Genomic DNA, 16131 nt, shown 5'->3' on the forward strand with positions numbered 1-16131 from the left:
TTTAAAACATTTTTACTTCCAAATTTGTAAACTTCTCAAATAATCTCCCTTCTATCATTTTTCAAGCAACAGTGAGTTTCCTGTACGGCATGGCAATGACCTTAAAACACACACACACACACACACACACACACACACACACACACGCCTTTGTGCCGTTTCGTCTATCAAATATACAATATTTTCTTACCTTAAGCTGTGAGCCTCCATTAAACTAGCACTATTCAGATTAATTAACATAGAGATCCTTTCCATTTAGTTATATCATCTCCCTATTTAAAATAGAAGAAAAAAACAGTGATGTTTTCCACCACACAAATATTTAAATACAACTAAAGATCTGCTATTGCTCATTTGAAATATATGTGGGGAGGGGCATGATCAGAGTTTATAAAACATTAACTGCACTAATATGTTTACTTATTGCAATACCTTTTATATTAAACTAGACTTTTTTGCTACAACCTAGGACAGGAGGTCTCACCTTATGAAAATGAAAAAAAATGAATTTTTTTTTTTGAGACAGGTTCTTACTTTGTCACCCAAGCTGGAGTTCAGGTGGCTCACTATAGTCTCAACTTTATGATGCCAAGCAATCCTCCAGCCTCGGTCTCCTGAGTAGCTAGGTACTGCAGGCATACACCACCACATCTGACTAAGTTTTAAATTTTTCTAGGGATGCAGTCTTGCTATGTTGTCAGGTTTGTCTCTAACTCCTGGACTCAAGGGATCCTCCTGCTTCTGTCTCCCAAATTACTAGCACCTTTACTAAAGATATTTTCATCCATGTTAACTATTCTCTTTTGTATATTTATTTGGTATATCTATAAAATTTTTCTTCATATTATTAGCTATTTCATTTTTTTGTACTTGTAATATAACATCTTGTATTATATACTGTCACTATAATAACAACAAACATGAAAAGATTATAGGTAATGCTCATATAGGTACAATAAAAATAAGGTGTTACTAAGATACTTGTTGTTGCTACTGTTATTGTTATGACTGTCATTTTTGTAGAGACAGGCAATCTTTAGTACCTTTTTATGTTCTCCATTACTCCTAGCTAGCACTGTGCCTTGAATAAAGTAGTTGAGTAGATGCTTAGTATTAACATATATACAGTAAAAACATTTTTAACTTTTAGGTTTAGGGGTCCATGTGAAGGTTTATAATATAGGTAAACTATGCGTCATGGGGGTTTGGTTTACAGAGTATTTCATCACCCAGATAATAAGCATACTACCCAATAGGTGTGTTTTCTGATTCTTTTCCACCTCCCACTTTCCACCCTGAAGTAGGTCCCTGTGTCTGTTCTTCCTCTTTGTGTTCATGTGTTCTCATTGTTAAGCTCCCACTTATAAATAAGAACATGCAGTATTTGGTTTTTTCTTCCTGTGGTAGCTTACTTAGGATAATGGCCTCCAGCTACTCTTGCAAAGAACATGATCTCATTCTTGTTTGTGGCTGCATAGTATCCCATGGTATATATGTACTACATTTTGTTTAGAAAACTTGACTTTAAAAAAACAAATTTTAGTGGCCAGGTAGGATTTGCCTTCATTAAGCTTTAAAAATACCATTGCAGGGCCGGACGTGGTGGCTCACACCTGTAATCCCAGCACTTTGGGAGGCCAAGGTTGGTGGATCACCAGGTCAATAGATCGAGACCATCCTGGTCAACATGGTGAAACCCCGTCTCTACTAAAAATACAAAAAATTAGCTGGACATGGTGGCACATGTCTGTAATCCCAGCTACTCAGGAGGCTGAGGCAGGAGAATTACCTGAACCCAGGAGGCGGAGGTTGCGGTGTGCTGAGATCACACCATTGCACTCCAGCCTGGGTAACAAGAGTGAAACTCCGTCTCAAAAAAAAAAAAAAAAAAAAAAAAAAACCATTGTTTTCTGGATTGATTTTCATCAGTTACTTTGCTGGGAAGCCATTTCTACTCCATTTCTTAAAAATTTAATTGGATTTAGAATTTTGTGAGAGAACAAAAGTTATTCTTGGTTTTCCAAAACAGTTCTCCAACTTCCTTGAAAAGTTATCTGAACCCTTTGCTGGTATTTTCATAGGTCTCATGGAAAAGACATCTGAATAGTTTAGATTCACTGAGAATGGGTTATAGGTTCAGCAGCCAGAAAATGACTTGTCCATGGGGCTATTTCACTTGTGAATCATGTGAAAAACCTCGGAAGTCAGTCTGATCTAATGTCCAGAGCCATAAGGGGAGTCAACACTTCTGTGTTTCTGTTTTCTTCCCCTCAATTTTCCACATATCTCTGCCTGCTAAGTCACTTCTCTGTTCCTCAATTTCCCCTCATTCTTCTTTATTACCTCCCTTCCTCTCCCCAAAAAAGGTCATTTTTCTTGAATAGTTTAAGTAGGAAATGATTTGTCTGACCACTGCCAGGAGTGAGGCTTGAGCAACATGTAAGACACTACTGTGATTAAGGTTGGATGCTGGTGAAAAACTCACTTGTGTTATTTGCCAACAGGGGAGGCTTTGCACTTGGCTCGGGATTTTGGCTACACTTGTGAAACAGAGTTTCCAGCCAAAGCAGTAGGAGAACATCTTGCCAGACAACATATGGAACAGAAAGAACAGACAGCAAGAAAAAAGATGATCCTGGCGACCAAGTAAGCAGAATGGGGAAACCTCTGTGTGCTTTCATCTTCAGCTTTTTAAATTTTCTTTGAATGAGAAACAGTCTAGAAGGCACCCGTTCTCTAAAACAAGGCGGATCTTACACACCAGCAGCTAAATATATTAACAAGGACCTTCCACCCTTTGGTGCCTATGACAAAGTTTACAAACTATCCTTGATTAGTGATGAAGCTGTCATTGAAACTGATGAAAGTTCTTGGAAAACTTCTCCAGAATATGCAGAAATCCCTTGGAGGAAAACGTTTAGGAAATGTAGATCCCAGGCAAATATGCCTTTGATTGCTATGTAATTTGGTCTAAGGTACTCATTTTGCCTTAACAAATGAGGGTAAATATCTCAAAACACCATAAATGTTTGGGGAATGTGACAGAAGATGAGGTCACAGATTGGTGAGAGGTACCAGGGAGACCTCTGGGACCGAGGATCAACATGAGTGCCCCCATCCTCTCTTGTATATGAGTAAGCATATCATCCTTATACTGCCTCATAGTGGTATTGTCTTTTTTTTTTTTTTTTTTTTTTTTTAAGTATAATGTATTTCAAAGCTTCTGGAAATTGTAAAAAGCCTAATTAAAATAATGAGGAAAATGATATAGACAAATTTGACATTGCAATAGGAAAGGTGGAAGCTTGCATAAGATGACTTTTAAATTCCCTGACATTTAAAGATTCTTTGATAATAAATAGGAATACTACCATTTATTGTGTAAAAACCCAACAGAACAGCAGGTAGCACTGCAGGTTATAGTCAAAAGTTTTCGAGGAAAATCCTTCAGGTAGTAACTAATTCTTGTTATCTTCTCTTTATTGAAATAAGTTATTGCTAAATTTAGGCCATTAAGCATCTTAAATAATTTTTAATTCAATAATCAGATTTTAGAACTAAATAGTTCCAGCTGGTTAAGCTGTCAATTATAAATTAATTTTTTATTCATGGAAAAGTATTATTTGTCTGTTTATTTGGTCATTTGTTTGTTTGAGACATGGTCTCACTCTGTCACCCAGGCTGGAATACAGTGGCACGATCATAACTCACTATAGTCTCACCTTCCCCAGGTTCACATAATCATCCTACCTCAGCCTCCTGAGTAGCTGAGACTATAGGCATGAGCCATAACACCCAAATGGTTTTTGAATTTTTTGTAAAGATGCATTTTTGCCGTGTTGCCCAAGCTGGTCTCAAACTCCTGGGTTCAAGCAATCTGCCCTCTTTGGCCTCCCAAAGGGTTAGTTCACAGGCAAGAGCCACAATGTCCAACCTTAAGGAAAACTTTTTAAGAGAAAACCTAGGGCAGATAGTATTAAAAACATTGCTTCTTAGAAACTGATAAAAAGTAATTATTTAATACCTTTACAACATACTGGCTAAAATTTTAATTGGCTCAAAATGCATAAAACCAAAACTGAATATTCTCTTTTCTATCAGCTTCTAATGTAACATAGGTATTTTTACAAATTTAAGAAATATATGGGATACTTGGGGTACTTACCATCTCACTGGTTTGTCTAGGACACTTGAGTCCCTTAATTGGGCTTTATGCACTGCTGTGGCTATCGCTGTTTAGATTTAGAATTGTATATATCTATGCTGTTCTGAAAGTACTAGATTATCTCATCTTGTCCCAAAGAGAAGAAAAACAAAAGTTGGTGGCAGAAGGAATAGAGAAAAAGCAAAACAAGGTTAAGAGAAAAGGAATAGCAGCAAGAGAGAATGAAGACCAATAGACAGAGAAAGAAAATTATGAGGCAGGTATAAAACTAGAACTTAAAATCTGGGAATAAATTTTGTGATGTGGAAGCCCCTGAAAACTTGCTAATCAAAAGACCTAAATCTGAACCTTTTGCATAGTTTATCTTCTGGGAGTTGCTACCTCTGCCTTGTGCTCTTTTCTTTTTCCAAATAATTTCTTGACTAAATTTATTTTCTGAATAATTACAGTCATGTTTCAATTTCTCCAGGAGCTGAAAGCACATATAGTTAGTTAGTTTGAATCCTTTATATTACCTTAGGATAAAGATAAAGACTCATTACAGATTAAGAGAATTACCCAGTACTAGCACTATATATCTCCCAGGTGTTTCCATAGCATATCATTCTAGCTGGCAAGATCATGCAAATTTTACCAATGCACATATCCATGTGAATTTTACTGTTATCCCAAAATACAAATTTCCAAGAGAAAACACCTTTATTTTTTCTACCTCAAAATGACTTGGTTGTGGTTTTATCATGCATATTCAAAGACTTTTAGTCCTTAATTCAGAGAAACAGTTCTCCTGTACTCTGTCCTCCAGGAATTGTTTTGTAACTGTTCATCATTACCATCATCAACACAATAAATATAATTCCTATTTTCTTGGAGATTCCCATCATTCTGTTGAAGTGTGCAATAGTCTCTGAGTACATTCAAATTGGCACTGAGATTTTGTTTTAACAGAAGTAAATGATAGAAAAAATTGAGGGAAATCAGAAGAATGCATCCATATTTGGCAAAGTTACGTTAAGACATCTATTTTTGAGTAGAGTATTTGACCAGGTAGTCGTATTTTCCTTTTACCTGGGATCTAAGTAACATATCGTATTTTGGGTGATATTTTGAACTTTGAGTTCATAAAACATTGTGAGAACATGTAATTTTCTTTTATCTGTCTGCTCATAGCTGCACATTTGCAGACCATTAAATGTCAAACAAGAATTGAGTGTACTTGTTTCAATTAACTTATTTTACAAAAGACTAAATAGGCATAAATATCTGAAAATTAAAATACCGCTTTATAATTTTTTATTTTTGTTAGGTATATGCATCCTATCTTCTTATTGTACTATATGAAATAAAAATCAAAGAATCAGAGACTGTGAAGTTATAGCAAACACAGGCAATATAACCACTAATCACTATAACTAGATAAATTAGGAATGTATACAAATAATATCCTTTTTGTGCAACATATGGATGGACCCAACATGTGTTCTGAGAAGTTTCTAATTTTCCACTAATAGAAAGTATTGGATATTTTCATCAATTAAAATGCTAAAAGTTAATATTAAGTAGCCTATAGGGATATTCATTATATCCTAGTCAGTTCACCTTTCTTCATAAGACTTGGACAATTTTATAAAAATATATATATATATAATCTAAAATTTATTGAATGAGAGATCTAATTGCTGATCTGTGTTGTCAGATTGGCCTACATATTTTTTTAAATCTTCATGAATAACAGATTCAGTTGTCTTTTAGTATACTGTCAAGTATACAGTTGTATAAAGAGCTTATTGATTAAGTGCCATTAGTCTTCTAATTCCTCTTTATTTCCAGTATTTTGTTGATTAAATATTTTGATGTTATTGAGATGTTTATTTAGGTGAAAGAATAGAAACTGAAACATTTTTTGAATTCTAAAAATGAATCAGATGAAACATTCATTTATTTGGTTATCAGAAAACATATTTAAACCTTTTCCTTAAATTTAGGACTAAATGTGTCTAATATTTGATCTGCATTAAGGTAAAGCAGAATAGTTAACAACTTTTGGTATTACCACAATATTAATCATCTAAAGGTGAAACATAGAACTTGGATTTCAGACATCAGCTAAAAACTTACATCCTTAAGGACAATGATGTAAGTGATAAAGTTAACAAGTATGATTCATTGAAGGTCATCTTATGTTACCTAATTCATAATATAATATTTTGTTTTGAGAACTAAGATTGTTTCTTTTTGTAGTTTTATAAATAAAACTTTAAGAATGAAATTAGTCATAAAATCATAATTCTTTAAGTGCAATAATCAGATGATGATGATAATTGCCTAGGGCGAATCTACCGAATTGTCATCTGTTTTCAAGTCTAGAAGCTTGAAAGTAGGTGAGGTAAGCTGTAGTGTTAAATACAAAAGTGGGAGAATTCTAATATTACTCCTGGTAAAGCTTCATGTGTGAATTATTTAGCGTGAGTTAAATTTGTCCACCTCTTTAGCGTTTTCTCATTTCTTCATCAATTTTATTATAACTTACTGTATTATTTATATAGGAACAAAGTTGATTTGTCAACTTATAAGTTTATTCCATTACCCAATTAATTCTGATATTATACCACAATAACTAATGTTTAAATCTTTATTTCAGTGTTTTAAAATTTATTTTAATCTGATAGAAAACTAGAAGACTGATCTAAAATCAACACCAATCTTTCTTTGTAAGAATGGATTATAATGATTGCCTGCCATACAGTAATTTATAAATGACAGTATGAGGCTACATTTAAGATTTTAGTTAGAAATTTCCATAAACAAATATAACAAATCTAATTCTATTAAATAACACAAAGCAAAACAGATTATGATACCCTCCTCAATATGGCAACAAACACTTAGATGAAGTTGCATTCATCGATTAAAATATGGGCAATACACCTAAAAATGGGTATATTTCATAAAGCAATTGAGTCTCACAACAGAAAATGTGAGGAGTTCAGAAGAAACCTCAATAAAAGTAGAAACACACAGTTGTTACTAGCATGTATTCAGATGTTGTATCTCAGAGATCCAATCAGCCCTTTAGAAAGGTCAAAAATAATTGACCAGTACTCTTCAAAAGCATTAATGAAAGATGACAAACGACTGAGGAACTGTCAAAGACTGGATCAGGCTAAGGATGCATGACAAACCAAATGCAATGTAGAATCCTAAACTAGATCCTGCACCATTTACAGAAAGAACATTTGTAGAGAAACTAAATTTAAGTCCAGATAAAATCTGTAGTTTAATAGCATTGTGCGTATAGTAGTTTCTTAGAAATAAGTTCATTGGTTATGTAAGATGTTAACATAAGGGAAACTGAATGAAGGGTACATGGAAACTCTCTGTACTGTTTTGTTTTGTTTTGTTTTGTTTTAAATCGTTCTAACATGATCTTAAAAGAAAAAGAAAAAAACAGAAAGGGGATATGGAGTATCCTATTTCACTGCAGCAGATAAGGACTTTGTCTTTCCTATCTCTGCCTCTTTTTCACTTTCACCTGTGTTCTGCAAACATGAGTAAGGCAATTTTGAACACTAGCATTAAACCAGACCCTCACTGTTCATTTTTAAAAATCATAAGTGATCTGTAGTGGAATTCAATAAATTTTAGGTACCTGATTAAGAAGTCTCCACTGATTTTAACTCAGTGATCAATTATTTGTACTTCAAGAAATTTTGTCACTTTTTAGTAGTCATTTGCTAATGACACAAATGCCTTGCTGCAGAATAATGGCCTGGTCCCTATTCACTTGGAATAATTTTATCCTTCTGTACCAGTCTTTGGTTACATTGATAATCAAAGTCAGGGCTACATTGTTACATTTTGTGACCACCATTGTAAAATCAGAGAAAAAACCTAATTATTATATTATCCCTTGATTACGGAGTCAGAGTTGCTTCACTTTAGATGATGGATTCTTTTAAGCAATTCCTTCCCAATCTTTTACTTTTCAGAGACTGGACTAATTTAGTGTTTTGTTGTTAAAAAACAAAACCAAAAAAAAAAACTTCTCTCTGTATAGTGTATTCTGCTTCTTTAGAATTATGTCATTTGGGCTGTACATCACAAGGGTTTTATTGGTTTTTTTCCAGATGAAAGTTTTTTGGTTTATTAAGCTTCTCGTGAAAAATCCGCAACGGCCAGAGATAACATCATTGCAGCACCTTTACCCCTTCAGCTGTGATCCAGTCCCCCGCTCACTTTTTGCCAGCACTGGCATTGGCCTTTGCTGTCCCCCTGACTTTCTTCATTCTGTTCCTGCATTCCTTTCGTTGCTTTCTTGAGGTCTTTTTCTTCTCATATAGGCCGTGTCTTGGAAGTCTATGTTTGGGTTCCTCTTTCTTTGCATTATCCAGGGAATCGTCAATCATGCCAAAGCCAGTTGTCTTGCCACCACCAAAATGAGTTCTGAATCCGAATACAAAGATGACATCTGGTGTGGTCTTGTACATTTTGGCTAGTTTTCCCCAAGTTTCCATTTTAGGCACTGCTGCCTTCCCAGAGAAGGACAAGAATGACCATTTGTTTCCTCTGAGGTAGTCAGTTGGTCATGAACTTTCTAGTGCATATAGTTACTGTGTTGTTCATGATGGCGACCTATCCTCAGTCAGGGAGTAAAAGAGAACCCAAGGGCTGTATTGTTGCATGGTAATACTGTAATTAAATGAAAACCAATGACCAGAAACCATAACCATTTAAAGCAAAAAATGCAGTAGAAAAGTGACCTTGAGAGTACTTTTTGCAAGAAATAAGCTTACATGGAACATAATATAACCATTTTTGTGAGGTTAATGAACTAAATTATGGATGATTATCTGCTTTAACTATTAAGAGATATAAAATTAGTCCATAAGAATCTGAAATCTAATGCAATATTGGTAAAAAAGGATTTTCTAAAATCTGTTTGAATCATGGCTCTGAAATAAAACTGTGACTTTAATTAGATTTGTTTACTCATACAATGTCTAAAACAATCATATTTCAATTAAAAAGATTATTGTGATCATTTCATATGGGGTTTCCCTTATACTGAGGTTAATCTATGAATAGTCATCTTAAAAATGAACATGGTCTTATCTGTGTTCATGGATTGTTATTTGTTTGAAATGTTGTATGATTTTCCTATAACCACCGAGAGCGAAGTCACCATTGTGAACCTCAACTGTATGCTGTGAATGGAACTTTTGCAATTGCTTTATGTAATGTTACGTAGACTTCTTTTAAGAGAGAGAACAAACCTTTGATTAAATATCATGGGATTAAATTGAAGCCCAATTTCAAAAGTTTGATTTTAAATTTGGTTCTTTTATTTTAGACAAATCTGTAAAGAATTCCAAGACCTCTTGAGCCAAGATAGATCACCACTGGGATCCTCCAGACCTACTCCGATTCTAGACCTTGACATCCAGAGACATTTAACACATTTCAGGTAAGACTGGTTTTCAGTTTGCTCAAATTTTTTTTTAATAACGCAGACTCTTGTATTTCTATCACAGTTCTATTTAGAGATATCACCAATATATTTATACGGTGACTGTTCTACTCCTTTCAGATGGGCTATAACAAAATACCTTAGACTGGGTAACTTATAAACAACGGAAATATATTGTTTACAGTTCTGAGGACTGGGAAGTCTGAGATTAAGGTGCCAGCAGATTTAGTGTCTGATGAAGCCTTGCTCTCTGCTTCAGAGATGGCACAGTCTCACTTTTCTCCCATATGATGAAAGGGGCAAACAAGATCCCTTGGGCTTTATAAGGGCACTAATCCTATTCATGAGGGTTCTGCCCTCATAAGCTAATCGCCTCCTAAAGACTCTATTTAATACTATTGCATTGGGATTAGGTTTTAGTATATGAATTTGGAGTGGGGCGATGGGGACCATAGCAATGATATTCAGACCATAGCAGTGATTGACTGAATTTTTTGAAATTCCAAGCTTATAAAATCAAACTGAGAATAACAATGCATGAAGCATTTTAGATTGGAAAATTTTATATATTTATGCATTGTTAGGAAATAATTATTTTATAAAAGTGAACACTATTATTTTAAATAATATTTAGCACTTTGGGATGAGGGTTCTGAAATATTTTAAATAGTTCTTTATCTTGGTGACATAAATTGATTAATGGAAAGACCCCATGACAGAAGTTAACAGGATATCACTGGCTGATTTTCCAGAAGTATGGTAATAGTTTCTATGCAATTAGAAACTGCAAATGGTTTTTAAGTTAGATCACACAAAAGCATGAAATGTATTATTGGAAGCATATTTTATATTTCATTTTCTGATGTGTTTCGAGAATGAAGAAAATTTTGTTTTCTGGTTAATTTATGCCCCAGAGGGAATGTGAGAGGGAACATAGTAATTACTCAGGTGCCTTACAGTTTTACAATTCTAGAATTGTAATGCCTGCATGATAGCCGTCTCATCAGTATAAAATATTGTATCTTCTCTTAGTTATTATCATTTAGTTAAATAATGATAAGGAAAGACTAATACATTTTAAATATTAAAATGCTTTCAATATCTGTTAAAAATGTAAGGCTGTTGAGAAGGGTACTTTAGAAAGTGACAAGTGTTTAAATAAGTTAGAATTTAGTAGGCAACATCAGACACAGTTAAATATAATATTTTACAATATGTCACAAGTTTCCTCAAGACACAATAGACATACATCTCTGATGGCTCAATTTAGGATTTATCTTCCCAAAATGCACAAAATGTAGGACATATTTCACAGGACTTCTCTCCTACCACTCATTTGAACTAGTGATAATGATAGGAAGTATAATAAAACTGGGAGAAAATAAAATGCCCAGGTGTTATGAGCAAAAGGTTTTGGAGTCAAAACCTTTTCAAATCCTAGTATATGTGAGCCCTTATACATATGAGCTGGGTTGCTTGGGGTAACATACACACTCATTACAAACCGTTATTTCCTCAGCTTTAAATGGAATAAAGACACCTCCATTATATGGTCATAGGTGAGCTAAAATAAGAGAAAGAACACAAAGTAAGCATTCAGTAAATGACATATTATTGGCCTTCACCACCAATCCGAGTTTAAATTTGTCTCCAGCATTATATCTACACAAATATTTTTCATATTTTTGTGAAAAATAAAAAAATTATTTATTGTTCATGTGAACAATAAAGGGATTTACAGTTTTTGCAAAAGATCAACTTAGAACTTAGTAATTTTTATTGCGATTTGATTCTGGGTTTAAAAAAGTTTATTAAATTACAAATTTACTCTGAGAAGGAGCATACTTTTAAAGTACAGAGATCTGAGACTCTGTCATGTGTACTAAATTATTTCCAATTACAAATGCTGAGGCCTTCCTCAGATAGTAGCTGTCCTTTTTACTCTCAAAACAAAATAGAGCATCAGTCAAACATCAACTACTCTGTGAAATAAATAGGTAAAATATTTGTTTTCTTAGCATAGGCACAACTTGCTGATTTGTTAACACATTAGTCAGTCGCCAACTTAGTGCCAGAGATCTCTTTAGAGAAAACTCATTTCAAAACGTGAACTGAACATTTTCTTTGTGGGCTTTATATGCTCTCACTTACCTCCCCATACAGAATATGGGAACAGTCTGGTGTTACTCAAAGTGCAGCTAAATACATGGTAAATGGCTACCCTTACCCCTAGTGAAAAAAAAAATAAGATTATATTGGGGGTTATTATATACAGTTTCAGATTCTCAACCACAATTTCAAGTATAACCATATCTTAAAACTTTCTAACACTGCATGTTTACTTATAATTGTATCATCTATAAAATGTTGGTATTATTTATATATTGAATATTTTGAATATTAGAAAGTTATTATTTCCCATTATTATACTTTTTAAATGTTTGCCAGAATTTTTATTTATTTTTCTTTAATTATGGCCCAAGATATTTACTTAGATAAAAATTTCTGATTTCATAACAAATAGCAGTATGGTGATACAAATTGCACAATCAAAGATTTCTTTATAGCAGATTTCCTACTATATATTTTTCTTAAATTGTGATTAAAAATTCATAACACAAAATTTACCATCTTAACCATTTCTAACCAATTTAGTAGTGTTAAGCGTATTCTCATTGTTGTATAACCACTCTCCGCAACTTTTTTATTTTATAAAACTGTCTGTACCCATTAAACAGCTCCTCATCTTCTCCTCTCTCCAGCCTCTGTCAACTACCATCTTATTTTGTGTTTCTGTGAATCGAACTATGCTACACATCTCATATAAGAGGAAGCACACAGTATTTGCCTTTTCGCAACTGGCTTATTTCACTTATCATAATGTCTTCCAGGTTGATTCATGTCATAGCATTTGTCAATATTTTCTTCCTTTTAAGGCTGCACAATATTCCTGTGTATGTGTGTGTGAGTGTGTATGTGTCTATATATGGCACGTTTTATCCATTCATTTATTGATGGCAAATGGGTTGCTTCCACTTCTTCACTATCATGATTAGTGCTGCAACATTGATGTGTAAATATCTCTTCAAAATCTTGCTTTCAGTTCTTTTGGATATATACCCAGAAGTGAAACTGCTGGATAATATGGTAATTTTATTTTTCATATTTTGAGGACCTATTCTACTGTTTTTCATAGCAGCTACACCACTTTACATTTTCACAAATAACGTACAAGCTTTCCATTTCTCCATATTGTCACGAAATCATGCCATCCTAATGGGTGTGAGGTGATATTTCATTGTTGATTTGCATTTCTCTAATGATTAGTGATGTTAAGCATTATTTCATGTATTTTTTAGCCACTTGTATATCATCTTTGAAGAAATATTTAAGTCCTTTGCCCACTTTTTGACCAGATTATTTTTTTATTAAGCTGGAGTTTTTTATATGTTCTAGATAGTAACCTCTGCTTAGATGTATAATTTGCAAATATTTTTCCCATTTTGTATATTTATTAGTCTGTTTATTGTGTCTTTGGTACATAGTTTAAATTCTGATGTAGTTCAATTTGTTTATTTTTACCTTTTTTCCCTGTGCTTTTGGTGTCAAATTCGGGAAATCTTTGTCAAATACTATGCCTTAAAGTTTTCTTGAATTTTTTTATTCTAATGGTTTACAGTTGTATGTCTTATTTCTGTCTTTGATTCATTTTGAGTTAATTTTTGTTTATGTTGTAAGGTAAGGGTCCAACTTCATTCTTTTACGTATCTTACGTTATATCATTTCAAACAAAAGATACACGACTGGCATTTTCAATTGAAACCCAAAGTGAAGGTCTCTGATGTAGACTAAATTTAAATGTGTGTAATTTCTTTACTGCACATTTATTAAAGAGGCATCAACAGAATATATTAACAGTAGGATAGCAAAAGTCAGCTTGTTGCTTAGCCTTGAAATAGACACTGCACTTTACAAGTGTATTTCTTAAACTTTGGTGTATAGCAGAATCACTCTTGAAACCGTAAAAGAAATCTCAAGGATTGGAGGACATATTTAATATTTAGAGATTTGATTCAATAGTTCTAGGACCGGACTCAGGTATCTATGTTATTTTTAAACAGGGAGGGGAGCATCACACACTGAGGTCTTTGGAGGGGGACTAGGGAAGGGACAGTGGGGGCAGGGAGTTGGGGAGGAATAACATGAAGAGAAATGCCAGATATAAGTGATGGGGATGGAGGCAACAAATCACATTGCCATGTATGTGCTTATGCAACAATCCTGCATAGCTTTTACGTGTACCCCAAAACCTAAAATGCAATAATATATATAATATATGTATATATATTCAGTTATATACATACACATATATATACATATATATATACACACACACACACACACATATATATATATATATATATATATGTATAAAACTCTGAAGTTGATTCTGATTGTTAGGCAAGTTTAAGAACCACAATTCCGTAACTATAAGTTTTTTTTTTCCTTTGGGAGAAGAAAAATTCCATTTTGTTTTTAAACTGGCACTGAGAATTCTATCAAGTCCTGTCTTATATACTAACATATTAAAAACATTCTGTTGGGAGGCCTAGGTGGAAGGATCACTGAGGCCCAGACTTCAATATCAGCCTTTGTAACATAAAGAGACTTCATCTCTACTAAAAAATGTAAAAATTAAAAATAAAAAGATTCTACATTGATGATTCTACAAATAATCTGGGTAAATATGTGTTAGCATAAGGTATCCTTTTAATTTTAACTTAATTTTATTTTGTGTGAGTCACCCAGGTTGAGGTGCAGTGGCTTGATCATGTCTCATTGCATCCTAGACTTTCTGGGCTTAGGTAATTCTCACACCTCAGCTTCCTGAGTATTTGAGCCTACAGGCACATGCCACCATGCTTGGCTATTTTTTTGTATTTTTTGTAGAGATAGGGTTTTACCATGTTGCTCAAGTTGGTCTCAACTTCCTAGGCTCAAGCAATCTTCCCACCTTGGCCTCCTAAAGTGCTGGGATTACAGATGTTAGCAACTATACCTGGCTGAGTATGTCTCCTTTAAAATGTTCTACTGACAGTGACAACTGTAATTTCAATAAACCATAAGCTCAAGAGAAAGATGAATTACAACGGAGACATAGCACATCTGACTTTAAAAGCAGGCAATTGGTAGAGTGTGATTTTCCACTGTTTTTACTGAATCCTGGCTGAGAAAGAAGTGAGGAGGGAGTGTAATTGAATAGACATGGAGAATACTCTAATTAATAACATCAACTTGCATTACTATTTTATTTAGTTAAACCTCCTTCCCAATGCAGACCACTTGAAAATATACCTTATAGTTTGGTCAATTTGATGCCTTGAGAACTGTGGCTTACTTTCAGCAGATTTAAAATGTCCAGACAAAGCACGGATAACTACTTCTAGTTTTCCATTCCATGGCAGTTGACGTATCAGTGTGTTCTGGGAAGCCGTATGCATAGCAGTGACCCTTCTCATAATTCACAGCCTGAAAACCTTCTTGTTTCCATCAAAATGACAGAAGGCAGGCTTATTCATTATTTATAATTTACTGAGTACCATCAACAGTGTGTATTGTTTTAGAGAACACAGCAGATACCACAACACAAACCAGAAGGAGGAAAAGATTTGATTGACATCTGCAGAAGACCACATAGGCTTACAGCTCCTGGGAATAGTGGTGGCAATTAGACCAAGGTGGCATGGAGTTTCACAGTCAGAGTAGCCTCAGCTCACATGGAAACCCAGAGCCCTGCTTTTTTGAAATGTTAGGAATTCCCCTCTTTGAGATTTCAGGAAATCTTAATAATTTTCCCCTCTTTGTCTCTTATGTTGTCATAATCTCCTTGAATCTGAAGTCAAGCAAAAGCACATTTGACAATGTAATAAGAAGTTAGACTGTCCTGAAGGCTCAATTAAGGGAAGACACGCTATCCAAAAATTGAGGAAGCTTTTTTTTCTCAGCATGTTCCTTGGAAGACTGAAATTTTGTTGTTTCCGGTATTTCTAGTAGAATTATTATTTATTGTTTCTACTATGTTAATGGTAGGTAGTAAAAAGATGATTAGAGAATCATCCCATTCTTTAGAATTTCTAAAATGGAGAATAATTGTATATTATTATATATACAAATTATATACAAATAATTTATAGACATACAAGCACATATATAAATACATATAAATAGCTATATATTTACATATATGATAATATATAAATAATTTTATATGTATACATAAAGGCTTGTAATATACAAGAGTGATGCGATAATAGAAGATTAAGCATACTGGTAATTTACCTGGGGCAATAAATTTCGTCTTTTTATCCATAGAAATTTCATCTATTTATCCATAGAACCTAGCAAATAGTATGCATGTAATAAATATATGTAAATAAATGTAGATTAAAATAATATCTGAATTGGAGCCTGTGTGTTTTCTCCACTGGTTTATTCTCAG

General features: G+C 33.7%; 1 protein-coding gene across 1 annotated transcript in view; it reads left to right on the forward strand.

Moving 5' to 3' along the window:
• TFAP2D (transcription factor AP-2 delta) overlaps positions 1 to 16131 on the forward strand; it is a 57859-nt gene that overhangs the window by 26820 nt on the left and 14908 nt on the right. Inside the window, exons 5-6 of the mRNA XM_035295872.2 lie at positions 2505 to 2646; positions 9516 to 9629. Coding sequence (XP_035151763.1) covers positions 2505 to 2646; positions 9516 to 9629 — 256 coding nt within the window. The remainder of the gene's footprint in view (positions 1 to 2504; positions 2647 to 9515; positions 9630 to 16131) is intronic.

The sequence above is a fragment of the Callithrix jacchus genome, chromosome 4 (genome assembly GCF_049354715.1).
Source record: "Callithrix jacchus isolate 240 chromosome 4, calJac240_pri, whole genome shotgun sequence".
NCBI lineage: Eukaryota > Metazoa > Chordata > Mammalia > Primates > Cebidae > Callithrix > Callithrix jacchus.